Source organism: Scardinius erythrophthalmus (genome assembly GCF_964197995.2).
Source record: "Scardinius erythrophthalmus genome assembly, chromosome: 10".
NCBI lineage: Eukaryota > Metazoa > Chordata > Actinopteri > Cypriniformes > Leuciscidae > Scardinius > Scardinius erythrophthalmus.
The window spans coordinates 42,241,908-42,256,428 of record NC_138230.1 but is presented as its reverse complement, the minus strand read 5'-3'; the positions used below and the strand labels follow the sequence as shown (position 1 = coordinate 42,256,428).

Genomic DNA, 14,521 nt, shown 5'->3' with positions numbered 1-14,521 from the left:
AAATAACAATGATTACCCCTCGGGTAACTGCTAGTTGGTCAAACTAGTTCTTAAAGGGATTGTTCACCCAAAAATGAAAATTCTGTCATCATTTACTCACCCTCATCTTGCTCCAAACCTGTATGAGTTTCTTTCTTCTGTTGAAAACAAAAGAAGATATTTTAAAGAATGTTGGCACCCATTGACTTACATAGTAGGAAACAAATACCATACAAGTCATTGGCTACTGTCAACTGTTTTATTACCAACATTCTTTAAAATATCTTCTTTTGTGTTCAACAGAAGAAAGAAACTCATACAGGTTTGGAACAACTTGAGGGTGAGTGACGACAAGATTTTCATTTTTGGGGGAACTATCCCTTTTAGGCCACAGTCTTAACATACTGGCTACGTTTATGCAATGGCCCGCAGTTCATCCGTGCATATTTTACTTTTTTTTTTTTTTTTTTTTTTTACTGGACTGGACTGAAATCACATAGCAGGCGCAAAACAAAATGTGAAAAGAGTATGTTTGAATTCACTGTATTCATAAAAGAGTAGGCAAAAAGTACACAGATGACTTATTACTTCCACTAAGACATATGATGGACACTATACTATCCCGTGAGGCCATGGGGGTTTATGAATGGTAGTCATGCAAATGACGCTAGTAGGTCACATGACAATGACAGCATGGCGATTACATTCATTAAATACTTTGTTGTATATCCAACATTGCAATTGGCTTCTGAAGTAAAATCAGATAATGAAGGCTCTTCAGTTAGAGAGAGAACGCCTCAATCACTTCATCTACAACCTTTCATTACCGCTGATGTTACATGACTACAGCTGCTATACCCTTGCACTTTACATCCCTCTGTACCCGGGGCTCCTAATAATTACACAGAGCATTTTCTCTTATGTAACCTTGTATTGAAGTAATGAACCCTACGCATCTGTTCGACACACACACACACACAACAAGGACACAACAAACAAAAACACAGACACAAAATGGGATTTTATTGAATCATCACAAGCAGCATGTTTAGCACTTGCAGGGTCAGTGAATGTTTGCCCTTGAGTTACATGTGTGTGTGTGTGTGTGTGTGTGTGTGTGTGTGTGTGTGTGTGTGTGTGTGTGTGTGTGTGTGTGTGTGTGTGTGTTGTGTCTGTGTATGTGTGTGCTTCATGGAGTGTTTTATCTGAGAAAATAATCAAGCATTCACACATTTCAAGTCAAAACTTATATTAAATTACCATTACATATATATTCCTTATAAAATAATACTTTCGGGGCAGAATCTGAAAGAGTGTGTTTGAGAAAGAGGAATGAAGAAAGACAGTATGATTTAATAGGCTCACCACCTCCCCACAGGGAAGACTTTATTGCCCATGTTGTACGTGAAGATCTTCTCAGATTTTTTTTAGTCAAGCTTACAGGGTTTTGTTGAAGGGGGAGATGGTTGTTTGAAAACTGACACCTTTCGCTTTTATTCAGTGCTCCATCCCCATGACAATATAGTGATGAAGGCAAAGAGGCAGGAAGAAATGGAGTGGATCTTAAGCATCAGGGTCAGAGGTCACAGGAGACATTTTTTTTACAAGAAAAGAAAGGGATGTTAGTGTAAGAATTAGAGGTTGGCTCCTTCTCAAACTATCTTGTTCTCCAGGGCAGCGATCCTTTTCGTCACAGCGTCCAGTGATGCTTTTGTCAAGGAAATGATGCAATAATACCATCATAACCTGCGCTAGGTGCTTTATAACATTTCTTTTAGAGATGCAACAATAACAAAATTCTGGTCATTGCGGATAAGCCGAAAAATAGTTTCATGTTAAGGCTGATAATCAGTAAATGACTGATATTTTATTTACTATATTTGTATTATACTTGTTTTATATTTATATACAGAACTTATTATTTTATATATTACATTTTTAATACAATATATTAAATTATATAATATTTTGTCTAAACAATTAAAATATATTTGCTAAATATATTTTATTTTGTATTATTTTTATAGTTTACAAATATATTTAATATTTTAAAAAAGTATTTTTATTTTTAAAAATATTTGTAATTCATTTTGTTAATTACTGTTTTAAAGAATTATTGTTATAGATTATATAAGGACAAATAAATGTACAAATAGCTGAAAATGAGCATGCACAATTAAATGTTCAATATCGGCCTGTATATACATCCTATAAACCTATAAACAATATCTGCCATTAACCACTATGGTACCACTATATCATGCATCCCTAATTTCTTAGTCCAAATGTGTTTCATCTCAAAACCCTCTTAAAAAGGCACATCTTACGTAAAAAGATGACACATTCAGCTAATGTACAGAACAGCATTATGTAAGTCAATATTGAATATTGAGCGTAATAGGAATTTGTGTAGTGTATATTTTCAGCATGGCAGATGTGGGATTGAGCTCTGAACCCGAACACTGTTTAGGAAAGGATATATTTCTTTGTTAATGCCTGTAGTGCCTCCTCCACCTTTTTCTGGAACTTGACGAGGGAATTACATTCACAGGGATCTTCCGCTGTAAGTAATAGCACAGCAAAACAAATTAAATTGATGAAATGCTAGTTTCAATGCTTATTTTTTTGTGGTTTTACTTACGTTGACAATCATTGATTTGCAGATTCTTGGCAATTTGGTTCATGGTTTTGAAGTCAGCCGTGTAGAAGTAATGGTCAGCGACAGGAGCAGAGGCGATCTCTTTCAGCTCGTCCTCGACAGCATTGCCAACGCCCACAGCAAACATTTCAAAGCCTAAACACGCACACAGTGCACTGTAAAAACACTCATACTCATTGCACTTTGCATTGCATTTCTGTGTGTGCATTTTGTCCCCTAACCGCTCTCCTTGGCCTTCTTGGCGGCGTCTCCTATGTAGTCTTGCGACCTGCCATCAGTGAAGACAATGCCGATCTTTGCCACTCCCGGTCTGGCGCCCTGGTTAGGAGTGAAGCTGTTGTCCACCAGGAAATTGAGGGCCTGGCCAGTCATGGTTCCCCTCTCCATATAACCCATCTTTTTCACAGCTTCTTTGAGGGCCTTTTTGTTGTTGTAGCGTCCCAGGGGAAACTCCTGCTTCACCGAGCTGGAATACTGCACCAGTCCCACATGAGTGTTGGTTTCTGACACGTCCAGTTTGTCGATGATCAGGTTGATCCATTTCTTGACCAGCTCGAAGTTCTCTGGTCTCACACTCTTGGACCCGTCGATCAAGAAGACCACGTCTGTGGCTGCGTTACTGCAAGCTGAGATAAGAGAGATAAAGTGTTTGTTGAATGGGGTTTCCAAACTAAACGGGGACGAATTTTTTTTTTTATAATCTACCAAAAAAAAAATTTTTTAACCAAAATTTATTCAATTAATTTAGGACTCTCAAAGTGTATATATATATATATATATATATATATATATATATATATATATATATATATATATATATATATATATATATATTATAAGATTTATTATTATTACTGATTCATTTTTAGTTTCTCTTTTCTATAGAGGGAAGGCATGGAATTAATTGTTCAACAGTAAGAAATAAAAAATTAATCTGCATATATTTTCTAGGGATGCACCGTTATGAACATTTTGTCCGATACCGATAACCGATAATTCTTTATACTTGAAAGCTGATAACTATGGAAGCTTGTTTCCACCACTGAATAATAAATAAATAATAATAATTGCGACTTTTTATCTCACAATTCTGACTTTTTTTCTCACAATTGCGATATATCAAGTCAGAATTGTGACTTTTTTTCAAAGAATAGCGAGATATGAAGTCAGAATTGTGAGAAATAAAGTCGCAATTGCGAGATATAAAGTCGCAATTCTGAGAAATAAAGCCACAATTGCGTGTTATAAAGTCAGAATTGTGAGATATAAACTATTCTGTGGTAAAAAAAAAAACTGTCTTTTTTTTCCTTAGAATTGTATCCTTTATCCTTTATATCTCACAATTCTGAGAAAAGATGTCAGAACTGCGACATATAAACTCGCAATTGCGTGTTATAAAGTCAGAATTGCGTGATATTAAGTCGCAATTGCGAGAAAAAAAGTCAGAATTCTGACTTTATAACATGCAATTCTGACTTTATAACACGCATTGCGACTTTATTTCACGCAATTCTGACTTAACATCTCACAATTCTGAGAAATAAAGTCAGAATTGCGAGATGTAAACTCGCAATTGTGAGATAAAAAGTCGCAATTATCTTTTAAAATGTTTTATTCTGTGGCGGAAACAAGCTTCTATAGATAACCGATATATTGGCCGATAAATCTAAATCCAAATTTTTATATAATTTTTTAGAGCCTGAAACAAACATTTCACCATTAAAAGCCAAGTCCCAAGCACACAATTATAATGCTCTCATTATAATTTGATGTTGCTTATATGACAGGCGTGGCATATTACACTTTTAATATTAATTCTGCACGTTGCAATTAACTGTATTTTCCTTTTTGAAGTGATTCTAATCATATTTCAAGCAATTCAAAACCATCATGTTGAACAATGCGTATCTGAAGTGTCTCAGCTGAAGGAAATGATGCATTAAAAACGGCTTTAATATATCATCCAAATTTTCTTATCAGGCCGATAACAGTAACAATAAAAATGAACATATATCGGCCGATATCGATATGGTGGCCGATATATTGTGCATCCTTAATATTTTCGTAAAAAATCTTCCTTGCAACATGGACATAATCTTAAAACATAACTGAGTGTCTCTAATGTTTATACTTCTAACATTACTAGTGGGTATAAAAAGATATCAACTTAAAACAAAGTAAATATTTTCCAGATAATATTTCCAAAAACTTGCCAAAGAATTCAATATAGTGACAATTATATATTATTGGATATTGGATATTTTTTATAATAATCTTTTATAATTTCTTTTCTCGCACATAATAAATGGATCTTGAGGATTAAGAAAATTTTAAAAATAATTAAATTAAAATGTATTTAAAGGCTTTTTACATTTGATTAATTCTCGAGTGCCTTGGCCTTTCTTAAGTTTAACTATCTCTCATCCAAAGAGCACCAGGATATGAAGATTTTTACCCCAGTTTCTTTTTTTATAATAACTTATGAATAATAATAATAATTTATGAAAATATATAGAAGTGTTATATTTTATTGGACAAGGATGTTGCCATATTTGAGGGTCACATTAACAAGCTTAAAACCATTGTGGTAACTGAAGTCAAATTATAAATGGGCCATTTAGTCACATGATTTGTCCATTTAGAGTGAGTGTGTGTTGGCCAATAAGATTCTGATTCATCTTTAAAGCAGGGGTTTTATATACATACAAATCTGCACATGTATATGGAGTCTTTTGTGTTTGACTCTTACCCAACATTCACACACATACTCACCGCTGCATGTTCGGCCGTCGCCCCCGAGTGTGTGACCCTCTCTGCAGGCGCACTTGAAAGATCCGGGTGTGCTGATGCAAATGTGCTCACAGTCATGATCGCCTGTCGCGCATAGGTCCGACACAACCGCTACCATGAATGTAACACACACACACACACCGGGTGGGGGAAGGAAGGGTTAGCGAGGAGAGAATTACTCTATGTGAAAGTAGGAACTCAAGAAAATCTATGCGTTTTAACAATCCGCTGCGCTCGAAACGAACAGCAAATATTTAAAACACACAGAAATATGTCAGAGACTCAGACTTCAGGACAGCAGAAAGTTCTACCGCATTGGTTCTCAACCTTTTAAATTTTGAAATTGTCTAAATGATGACAATAGATGAGCAAAAAATTATGTCTTGTTTTCCATTACAAAAATCAAAAAACTCTTGAGAAGTTATTATGCTACTTGAGAAGCAAAATGACTTAAGATGTTAAGTCTTGTTTTCTGAAAATGTGAGAAAATAAGAGAAAATATCTCAAGTAAACGGTGTAGATATTTGTACTGGAAAACAAGACAAATACTCTTTTTTCCAGTGTATCACCAAGCTGAGAACCACTGCACTGCAGCAACTACGATCACATCAGTGATGAATACACATGCTTTTACTTCCTCGCCTGGAGAACCGAGTGCAGTGGAGCATCAAGCACACGGTGGAGATCTACGTCTGGAGTGAGATTAATGATAACATGCCCTCGTATATACACCTTTACTATCGCTGGCCACGGTGAGGACAGTCTCCAGACCTTTATTCCTTTCCCCTCATCCTCTCACTTACCACAGAAGGCCTCCTGGAACTTCTTGGTGAGCTTCTCAATAAGGCTGTAGCTCTCCACGTAGTCCACGTGATCCTCCAGAGGCTCGCTGGCCATTTGCCTGAGCGTGGTCATTTCCACACGGCCCACTCCGATGGCAAATATCTCAATGCCGGCCTCACGCGCCCTTACTGCAATGTCACGGATGTTGTCCTGCGGTCTGCCATCAGTCACAATAATTGCCACCTGCAAATGTTTATTAATGACATTTTTTAATAAAATGATCTAAAACTGGAGATATTCTAGTAGATTCAGATGTTCGTCTGGGCCTAATTCATCCATTGCGGATTACGTAATGCAAGATGCATGTTGCCAACGAGGCTTAATGGTGTTAATGATGCCAATATGGGGGTTTTATGAGATTACAACACTACCTTTACAAAATAAAGGTTTCAAAAAGGAGTTTTCACAGCGAAGCCATAGACTTTTGCTTGATTGCTTTTTCCGAACCAAAGTTCAATTGCTTCCCCCTTTACATTAGCTGTGTCCCAATTCAGAGGCTGCATCCTTCGAAGGCTGCTTTTGAACAACGAATGCGTCAGAGTGGCGCGACGAGGGCTGTTTCAATTCAACATCCCCTTCAAATACGGATTTCATTGTGTGGTGGTGACAAGTGGATTTTTGTTTTGAGAAAAAGCCAGATTACACTTTAAAATGTAAGTATTGGGTTTTTAACTTCCTCAACTAGGCCTAAAGGCCTCAAAATTCAAATGTTGACATATCTTACTAAGATTTTACTTTTTATTATGTACCTAAATGGACCATGGTGTATTGTTTGTGAAGCGGTTTGTTTTCAGACTTTTTTTTTTTTCACTTTTGGTTTTGTTTCCAACACATCAGCACGTAGCGGCACTTGCGTCCATAGATATCCATAAAAGGCTAGATGTCTTACGGCGGAGTCTCGAATGGCATCACCGGCGGCCATCTTGTCACAGGCAGGCTTTCTGGCGGGCTCTGTGGTACCTGATGTAAGGTGAGTGATCAGCATGAATACAAATACTCTTATCTCGCTGAAATCTTGACGGATTTACAAACGGTTTGGTTTCTTACAAACGTTACTAACGTGGCTATAATTCCGAATGCTTGATGTCCATGGTAATAATTATTCATATGTATGCAGTGTCATAACTACATCTCTGACGTTTATAACAAACCAAACCATTTGAAAATCGGTAGAAAATTGAGCAAGTTATGGTTATTTAAAAAGTACATGCAGCATTAAAACACAATGTTACGAGTGAGCGAGCTGCCTGTGGCAAGATGGCCGCCACGTGCGGACGTCGACCTCCATTGGCCAGCAGCGTGCACAAAACATCTAGCCTTTATTATATGATATCTATGCTTGCGTCCATCTGCCGCAAACGAATTGCAATTGCTCTAAAGAACGTGAGAGTCCATTTCTGTTGAAGGTGAGATATACATTCTCTCTGCTTGCACTGCGTCAGTCACGCTAGTCAGGAAAGTGAGTGAGAACACACACAAACACCCAGTTTTATCAAATCATACGTCATCAGTAGTGGTTCACTTCCATGATTTAGTACGATTACATTCATATCAGCAGCAAACAGATTTGGGTGCTCTTCACAGGTGCGCAAACGAGTTTGGAAAACAGTGTTCATACCATTTACGAACCAAACTCTGACTTCAATCGAACACAGGTGTGCACCAAAAGTCCTAGACTGTGTCTGAAATCGCCCCATACCCTTAAACAGGGCACTATTTGAGGGGACAGCCATTTGTAGTGGTGTCCGAAACCATAGCGGACGTTTTCGAGTGCACTCATTCTATCCCACAATGCACCGCAATAACGAGTGTACAACCAATGTACGCTAAACGGCTAGAGAATACCCATAAAGCACTGTTAAAGTCGTACCGAAATTAATTACTCATCAGAAGATGGCGCCGCAGCTGAATCATACATACCGGTACATCCATTTTCCAATCCGCTGGTCCAATGTGGCTACAGCATAATATTATACTGGTATAAATTCCTTTTTACTTGATTATTAAATTGTTTAATCAAGGTTTAGTTTCCATGGCAGAGTTCAAGATAAATGTTTTCATTACTAATGAAGCTGCCAGTTTGCTACGTTTCAAATTATTAATAAACAGCAAACACAAACTATGCAAAAGCGGCAGACCTTCCGGCGCACTCTTTTCAATTCACTCCTTAAATTGGACTATATTTGTGGACAAACGTAGGGAATAGTGAATGAGGGTGTAGGGGGCGATTTCAAACACAGCCTAGTGTTAAAGCACCCTTAGTGAAAAGTTCTTAAAAGTAACTTTTTTTTGTTTTAAAATAACCTTTTTTCAAACATAAAGTACCTTTTGTGCATTTGAAAGGTTCCATTGATGTCAAACTATATATCCCAATATTTATAAGAGTGTATGACTCTGACCTTGCTGATGTCGGGGGATTTGCGCGCTCCCTCGGCTTCGCTGAAGGCCACGTTCATGGCGAACTGGATGGCGAGGCCTGTCATGGTCCCGGTGGATAGAGGCTCGATCTTGGACACGGCCTTGACAAGCGCAGCCTTGGTTTTGTGGGACTTCAGAGAGATCTCGTTCTTCACCCGACTGGCGTAGTTCACGACACCCACGCGAGTAGCGTCAGCTCCGACGTTCAAACCGTCGATTACTTTGGCCAGGAAGACCTTGACCTGCTCGAACTCAGAGGGCCGGACACTTCGAGAGCTGTCGATGATGAACACTACATCAGTGGGCTTGGTGTTACACAAGCCTGCAGCTGGAAAGAGTGAATGAACAGAGGATGTAAATATGTGAGATCGATCGAATTCAATATGTTTATACCCCAGACGCAAATGTCTTTGACTTACAGTCACTATGAGTCTATGACATTTAGCTATTTATTGATGATGGCAAAAAAGGCTCAATGGTTTTCTATATAGAACCCTATTGAGTTCTTGACTCAATTTGAAAGGTTCTATATAAGGAGAAATGTCTTAAATAATTGCATAATATTTTTAATACTTTTTTTTCTAGTGATCAAGTATGTTTATGAGCTGTTTAATTCATAACATTTCGTCAAATGAATTAAAGCTAAATTAATTAATTATTCAAATCTAAATCCATAATGACCACATGATGGGAACCCCTATGAAGCACCTGACAGAACACTTTAGGTTTCATATATACAACTTTTCCTTCTAAGAGTGTCTTATTAAGATGGTGAATGTACTGTGGTAGAAGTTTTTCAAACTGATCTGACTTGAGGTATTTTTAGAAGATATAAAAAGGTCTAACCTGTGGGGACGGCGTCCCGTCTAAGAATACACTAGGCCTATAATATTTGTATAGCGCTTTTCACAGTACAGATTGTATCAAAGCAGTTTCACAGTATTTAATCAAAGTAACACAACAGGGTTTGGTTCTAGTGGAAAAATATATAACTGTCTTAACACTTCCGAAGTGTTCAGTATGCTAAAATCTTGCTTTAGCTGTGAACATCTGTGATCACCTGTTCACCTCCTGATGAAATGAAGGTTTATATACGGCAACAGTTTACTTATTTACTGCATTCTTGATCATTAAACACTGAGAGAGAATCAATTGACATTAACACGATGCATGTGGATTCGTGATTCCCTGTACGACTGGTTACAAACCCAATTGAATCATACAGTCTAAATATTAAAGTCACCCTGTAGTCAATAATTTTATCCCTTAAAACTCACCTTTGATCACCAAAATGACAAAATTCTTCATGCCTTAAAATAGCTTGAATGTAACTCTACACCCTTGCCTCATTTAGTATACGTGGTTCTATGAATATGCAAATGAGCCCCGCCTCCACTCACTCACTCAGCTCAGAGATCCGCTCGTTGACGATCACACGTTGATCTGATTTGTTAGTTTGTGACGTCAGAAACACCAGCGATTTCAAAGTGTGTTTTTGAGACTGTCTTTAGTTCACAGTTTTAAGGAGAAAATACTCAGCAATGCTGTCGACTTATGAATTTGCACATGGTTTGTCTTAAAGCATATTAAAAACACCACATAGACACATAAACAACATTAAAAACTTGATTTACACCACATGGGGGCTTTAAATCCTGTGAGTGATTAAACTCTCCTGCAAGGCCTATTATTTATTTAGAAGAGAAGTAGTTTACAGGACATTTCAACACCACTGACTTCAACACAAGCATATTTCTAACCATAAAGTAGGAATTGAGTAAAATTTAGAAGGTAATCATTAAAACCATAGTACCATCTGTTTTCATCTTCCTCAAATTACTTTCATAGCTCTTTTTCAGGACTCTTGACTTCTCATCCTTCTTTATATCAGAAAATACTGTGTCCTACATTTACTAAGGAGAGAGTGATTTTTCAGCATCATTACTCCAGTCTTGTGTCACATCATCCTTCAGAAATCACTCTAATATGATGATTTGATGCTCAAGAAACATTTCAGATTATTATGAATGTTGAAAAAAGTTCATTCATTTTTACAGGATTCTTTGAGAAATAGAAATTTCAAAAGAACAACATTTATTTGAAATACAAATCGTTACTTTATAAATGTCTTTACTGTCACTTTTGATCAATTGAATGCCTCCTTGCTGAATTAAAGAAGTAATTTCTTTAAAAAAAAAACACACACACACACACTTTTGAACAGAGGTGTACAAATTGGCGTGTGGGAAAGAAAGTGAGAGTGAAAACCAGACAGTCTGCGTGTAGCTCAATAAATGTACAGTGTTGGCCGTTCTCATAATAACTCCCATTGATTATACATTCAGCCTCAGGTATGCACGCACACGCAGATTTACACACACACACACACACGCACACACGCGGTACAAGGCCTCTTTGTGTACAAATGTAGACATTTAAAACCTTAATAACACATTTTCCTTGAGGACATACAAGTTGTGAACAACCACTGGAAACATAACCCTAATTACCTACTTGATTGAAGCATCTCTCTCAGTTTTTAACACCTAGACCTGCGAAAATTAAACTAATAATTAAATACAAGTCGCAGCTTTAAAACACAGAAAAGCACTGGAGGAGATAATGTGATTCTACACAGACTTTGAAATGAGAAAAAGTGAAGGCTTCACAGTACATGCTCTTTAAAGGTCACACATTTGCTAAACATTGAACTCTACCATCCAAACTGTTGTGTAAAACAAAAAATATAGGCGAATATAATGAATTTAAATACATTTTTAGCACCTCAGTCTTTCCACAGATGTGATAATGCTTGTGTCCACGCTTCTTAACCGGCTTAAGCCAGCAAAATTATGGTTCAGCAAAAAAGCTAATGCAGATTGACCTGTATTTTTGAGCTATTTTGTCTGGTTATTTTCAGCACACAGGTCAATCAACACTAAGCAGTGAGGAACTAACTGAACCAGCTAAACTGACTGATTAGTTAGCGAATATAAAAACTCACTGCAAAAAAAAAAAAAAATATATATATATATATATTATTTTTTTGTCTGGCTTTCCGGTATAAATATCTAAACATTCTTAAATCAAGATGCATTTACTTGAGAAGCAAAATGACTGAAGATGTTAAGTCTTGTTTACTGAAAAACTGCTTAAAACAAGACAGAATATCAATGATGTAAGAAAAATAATCTTGTTTTCCCTTTGAATTACTGTAAGTTTATTTTTCGGACCCCTCTGGCAGATATTTCTTTTATTATTTTATTTATCTTTTATTATAAGACTTAAAGGAGAACTCCGGTCAATTTTAACATTGAGCTCATTTTTTGAGCTCATTTTTTTGTATTGGTATTTGTATTGGTATTTGTATTGGTATTTGTATTGGTATTTGCGCTGGCTGAAATAACATCATTTTTATACATATCTTTCACATCTACCGCAGTCAGATTCACCCGTGATCACTCTGAAGGAATCACTCACATTAGCTGTGCACTTGTAATGACACATCAAGGATGTTAAGAGGCTAAAAGCAGGTTTAGTACTTGCCCCATTGAAGTCAACAGGGTGCAAATTTTAAAAATAGAATAACTCGGTGTAGGCAACACCGATTTTTGTCGTTGTTCTCTGTATTGACAGCACTCCAAATGTACAAAAAAATGAGCTCAATGTTAAAATTGACCGGAGTTCTCCTTTAACATCTTCAGTCATTTTTCTTCTCAAGTAAATGCATCTCGATTTAAGAATTTTTAGATATTTAATACTGAGCATTTCTTTTTTTTTTTTTGGGATGAAGTTTGCTCTTCAATACAGCATTTAACCGTAAAACATTAATCCTGTCGGCACTGTCAGCATCCAGTGATAAATGAATGACACTGATGGATCTGTTAATGGTGCTATTTTCTTACCCATAGCAGCAGCATTTCTCAGATCCACGGTGGCTTGAGCTCCCAGGATGCATAGCAGCATCACAAACCCCGGCAACGTCATACTGTAATGCGGCGTGAGTCCTAATGACCTGCTCGACTACCAGAGACAGACTGATTCACGGCGAGAGAAGCGTGCAGGTTATCAACACACACATATTCACAGATACACACTCAAGTTTGGAGACCCGCCCTCAAATCCGAGCTGTTTTGGGAGGAGGGGGATACCTGTCCCGCAAAACCTAGAGTTTGGGTATAGGAAAGACAAACACACCTTGATCTGTGTATGTGTTTGTATAAGAGAAGCCGGGTTCATTCGGAGCCCTAGGAGGGGTCTCTAACTTGAGGTTGAACTCAAATAAACATTAAGATGAATCTGTCTTTTCTGGGCACTTTTCCTCTCAAATTAATCTCACACACGCAGGAATTTATGCGCAGGAATTATGTGGGAAGCCTCCGTTCCTGATCCAACACAGACGGCCCTGTTCGGACTGTGTGTACGTGTATGTCTGTGTTTTTCTACTATACATGCCATGCCGTGTCGAGCGTGCCTGCTGGGAAATGCCAGGATTGCACGTGAGCATGTGTGTCTGAGACTAAATTTGATAATATTGAACGTGATATGCCATTTCTAAAAGGTTTTTATTAGAGGTGCTGACCACAAGCCACATACAACATGTAGTATTGTGAGATATTGCAGTGTTTATTATAAATTATTTATCTGTGCATATCATTATTTTATTTTTTTAATGAATGTGCTATCTTTAATCAAAATAACTTCCCCTCCCTCTTACAGCATCTCTGATGATGATGAGGGCGGGGCAACCTGTCACTCAAACGGATCGACCAATAGCAAACCACAACTATCCAATCAATTCCCCACGGACTAAATCAAGCCCCGCCCTACATTTGTTCTTGCTTGAGAAGCCGTTTCACTCGATAAACATTACAATACGAGAAGACTATCGCAATTTCGGTTTCGCGTCGACTTTAAATTATTTTTTCATTATTAATTATTTATCTGTGCACATCATTTTTTACTTTTTTTTTTTAAATGAACGTAATCTTTAATCAAAATAACTTCCCCTCCCTCTTACAGCATCTCTGATGACGAGGGCGTGGCAACCTGTCACTCAAACGAGATCGACCAATAGCAAACCACAACCATCCAATCAATTCCCTACGGACAAAATCAAGCCCCGCCCTACATTTGTTCTTGCTTGAGAAGCCGTTTCACTCGATATACATTACAATAAAAGAAGACTATCGCAATTTCTGTTTCGCGTCGACTTTAAAGGATTTATTCATTATTAACTGAAACTATCTTTCCGAACCTAAGCATGAAAGGAAATGAAAATGTATAGTGCCCTCAACAATCAAGCTGCATTTATGGTGAACAATGATTTAAATTTCCGTCAGATATTGGATGGTTTGAGAAGGCTTGAAATTCAAAGCACAAATTTTTGACAGCTTTTGTTTGTTTTGCCCTGTCACCATCCAATTAACCGTTTTTGAAGAAAGCAGCTTGTAGATAAAACGTCGTTTTTTTTTTTTTTTTTTAGTTCCAGAGAATAAATGAGTTTGGAACGACATGAGGATGAGAAACCCTTTAAAGCGGCCGGTGAAGTACTCAGGAACACTCAGAAAATAATTTTCCGGTAGTCCTGTTTGTCTATGTAAATGAAGTGTGTGTTTGTTTATATATTGCATAAGACAGCAATTAAGGTTTGTGAACACACACTGTTTCTCTCGGCCTCCTGCTTCCATCCATCCATCGCCAATATGCCGGAAAAAGCCCTCCGCGCCTGAAGTGTGCCAATGACTTTGACAAGAACATTAAAGTTTCCTTATTTCTTGCACCATCTGTGCCACAGTACAGCTCGCTGATGAAAAACAGCTTGTGCTTTTT

General features: G+C 37.4%; 1 protein-coding gene across 1 annotated transcript; it reads right to left on the bottom strand.

The window, feature by feature from the left end:
- Nucleotides 1-2,445: 2,445 nt before the first annotated feature.
- matn1 (matrilin 1) lies at nucleotides 2,446-12,676 on the bottom strand (the record flags this gene model as incomplete). Its single annotated transcript, XM_081375712.1, has 7 exons — nucleotides 2,446-2,540; nucleotides 2,621-2,773; nucleotides 2,860-3,264; nucleotides 5,411-5,539; nucleotides 6,232-6,454; nucleotides 8,671-9,017; nucleotides 12,595-12,676. 7 exons carry the CDS (start codon nucleotides 12,674-12,676, stop codon nucleotides 2,446-2,448), a joined length of 1,434 nt encoding a protein of 477 aa, XP_081231838.1.
- Between the last annotated feature and the right edge of the window lie 1,845 nt (nucleotides 12,677-14,521).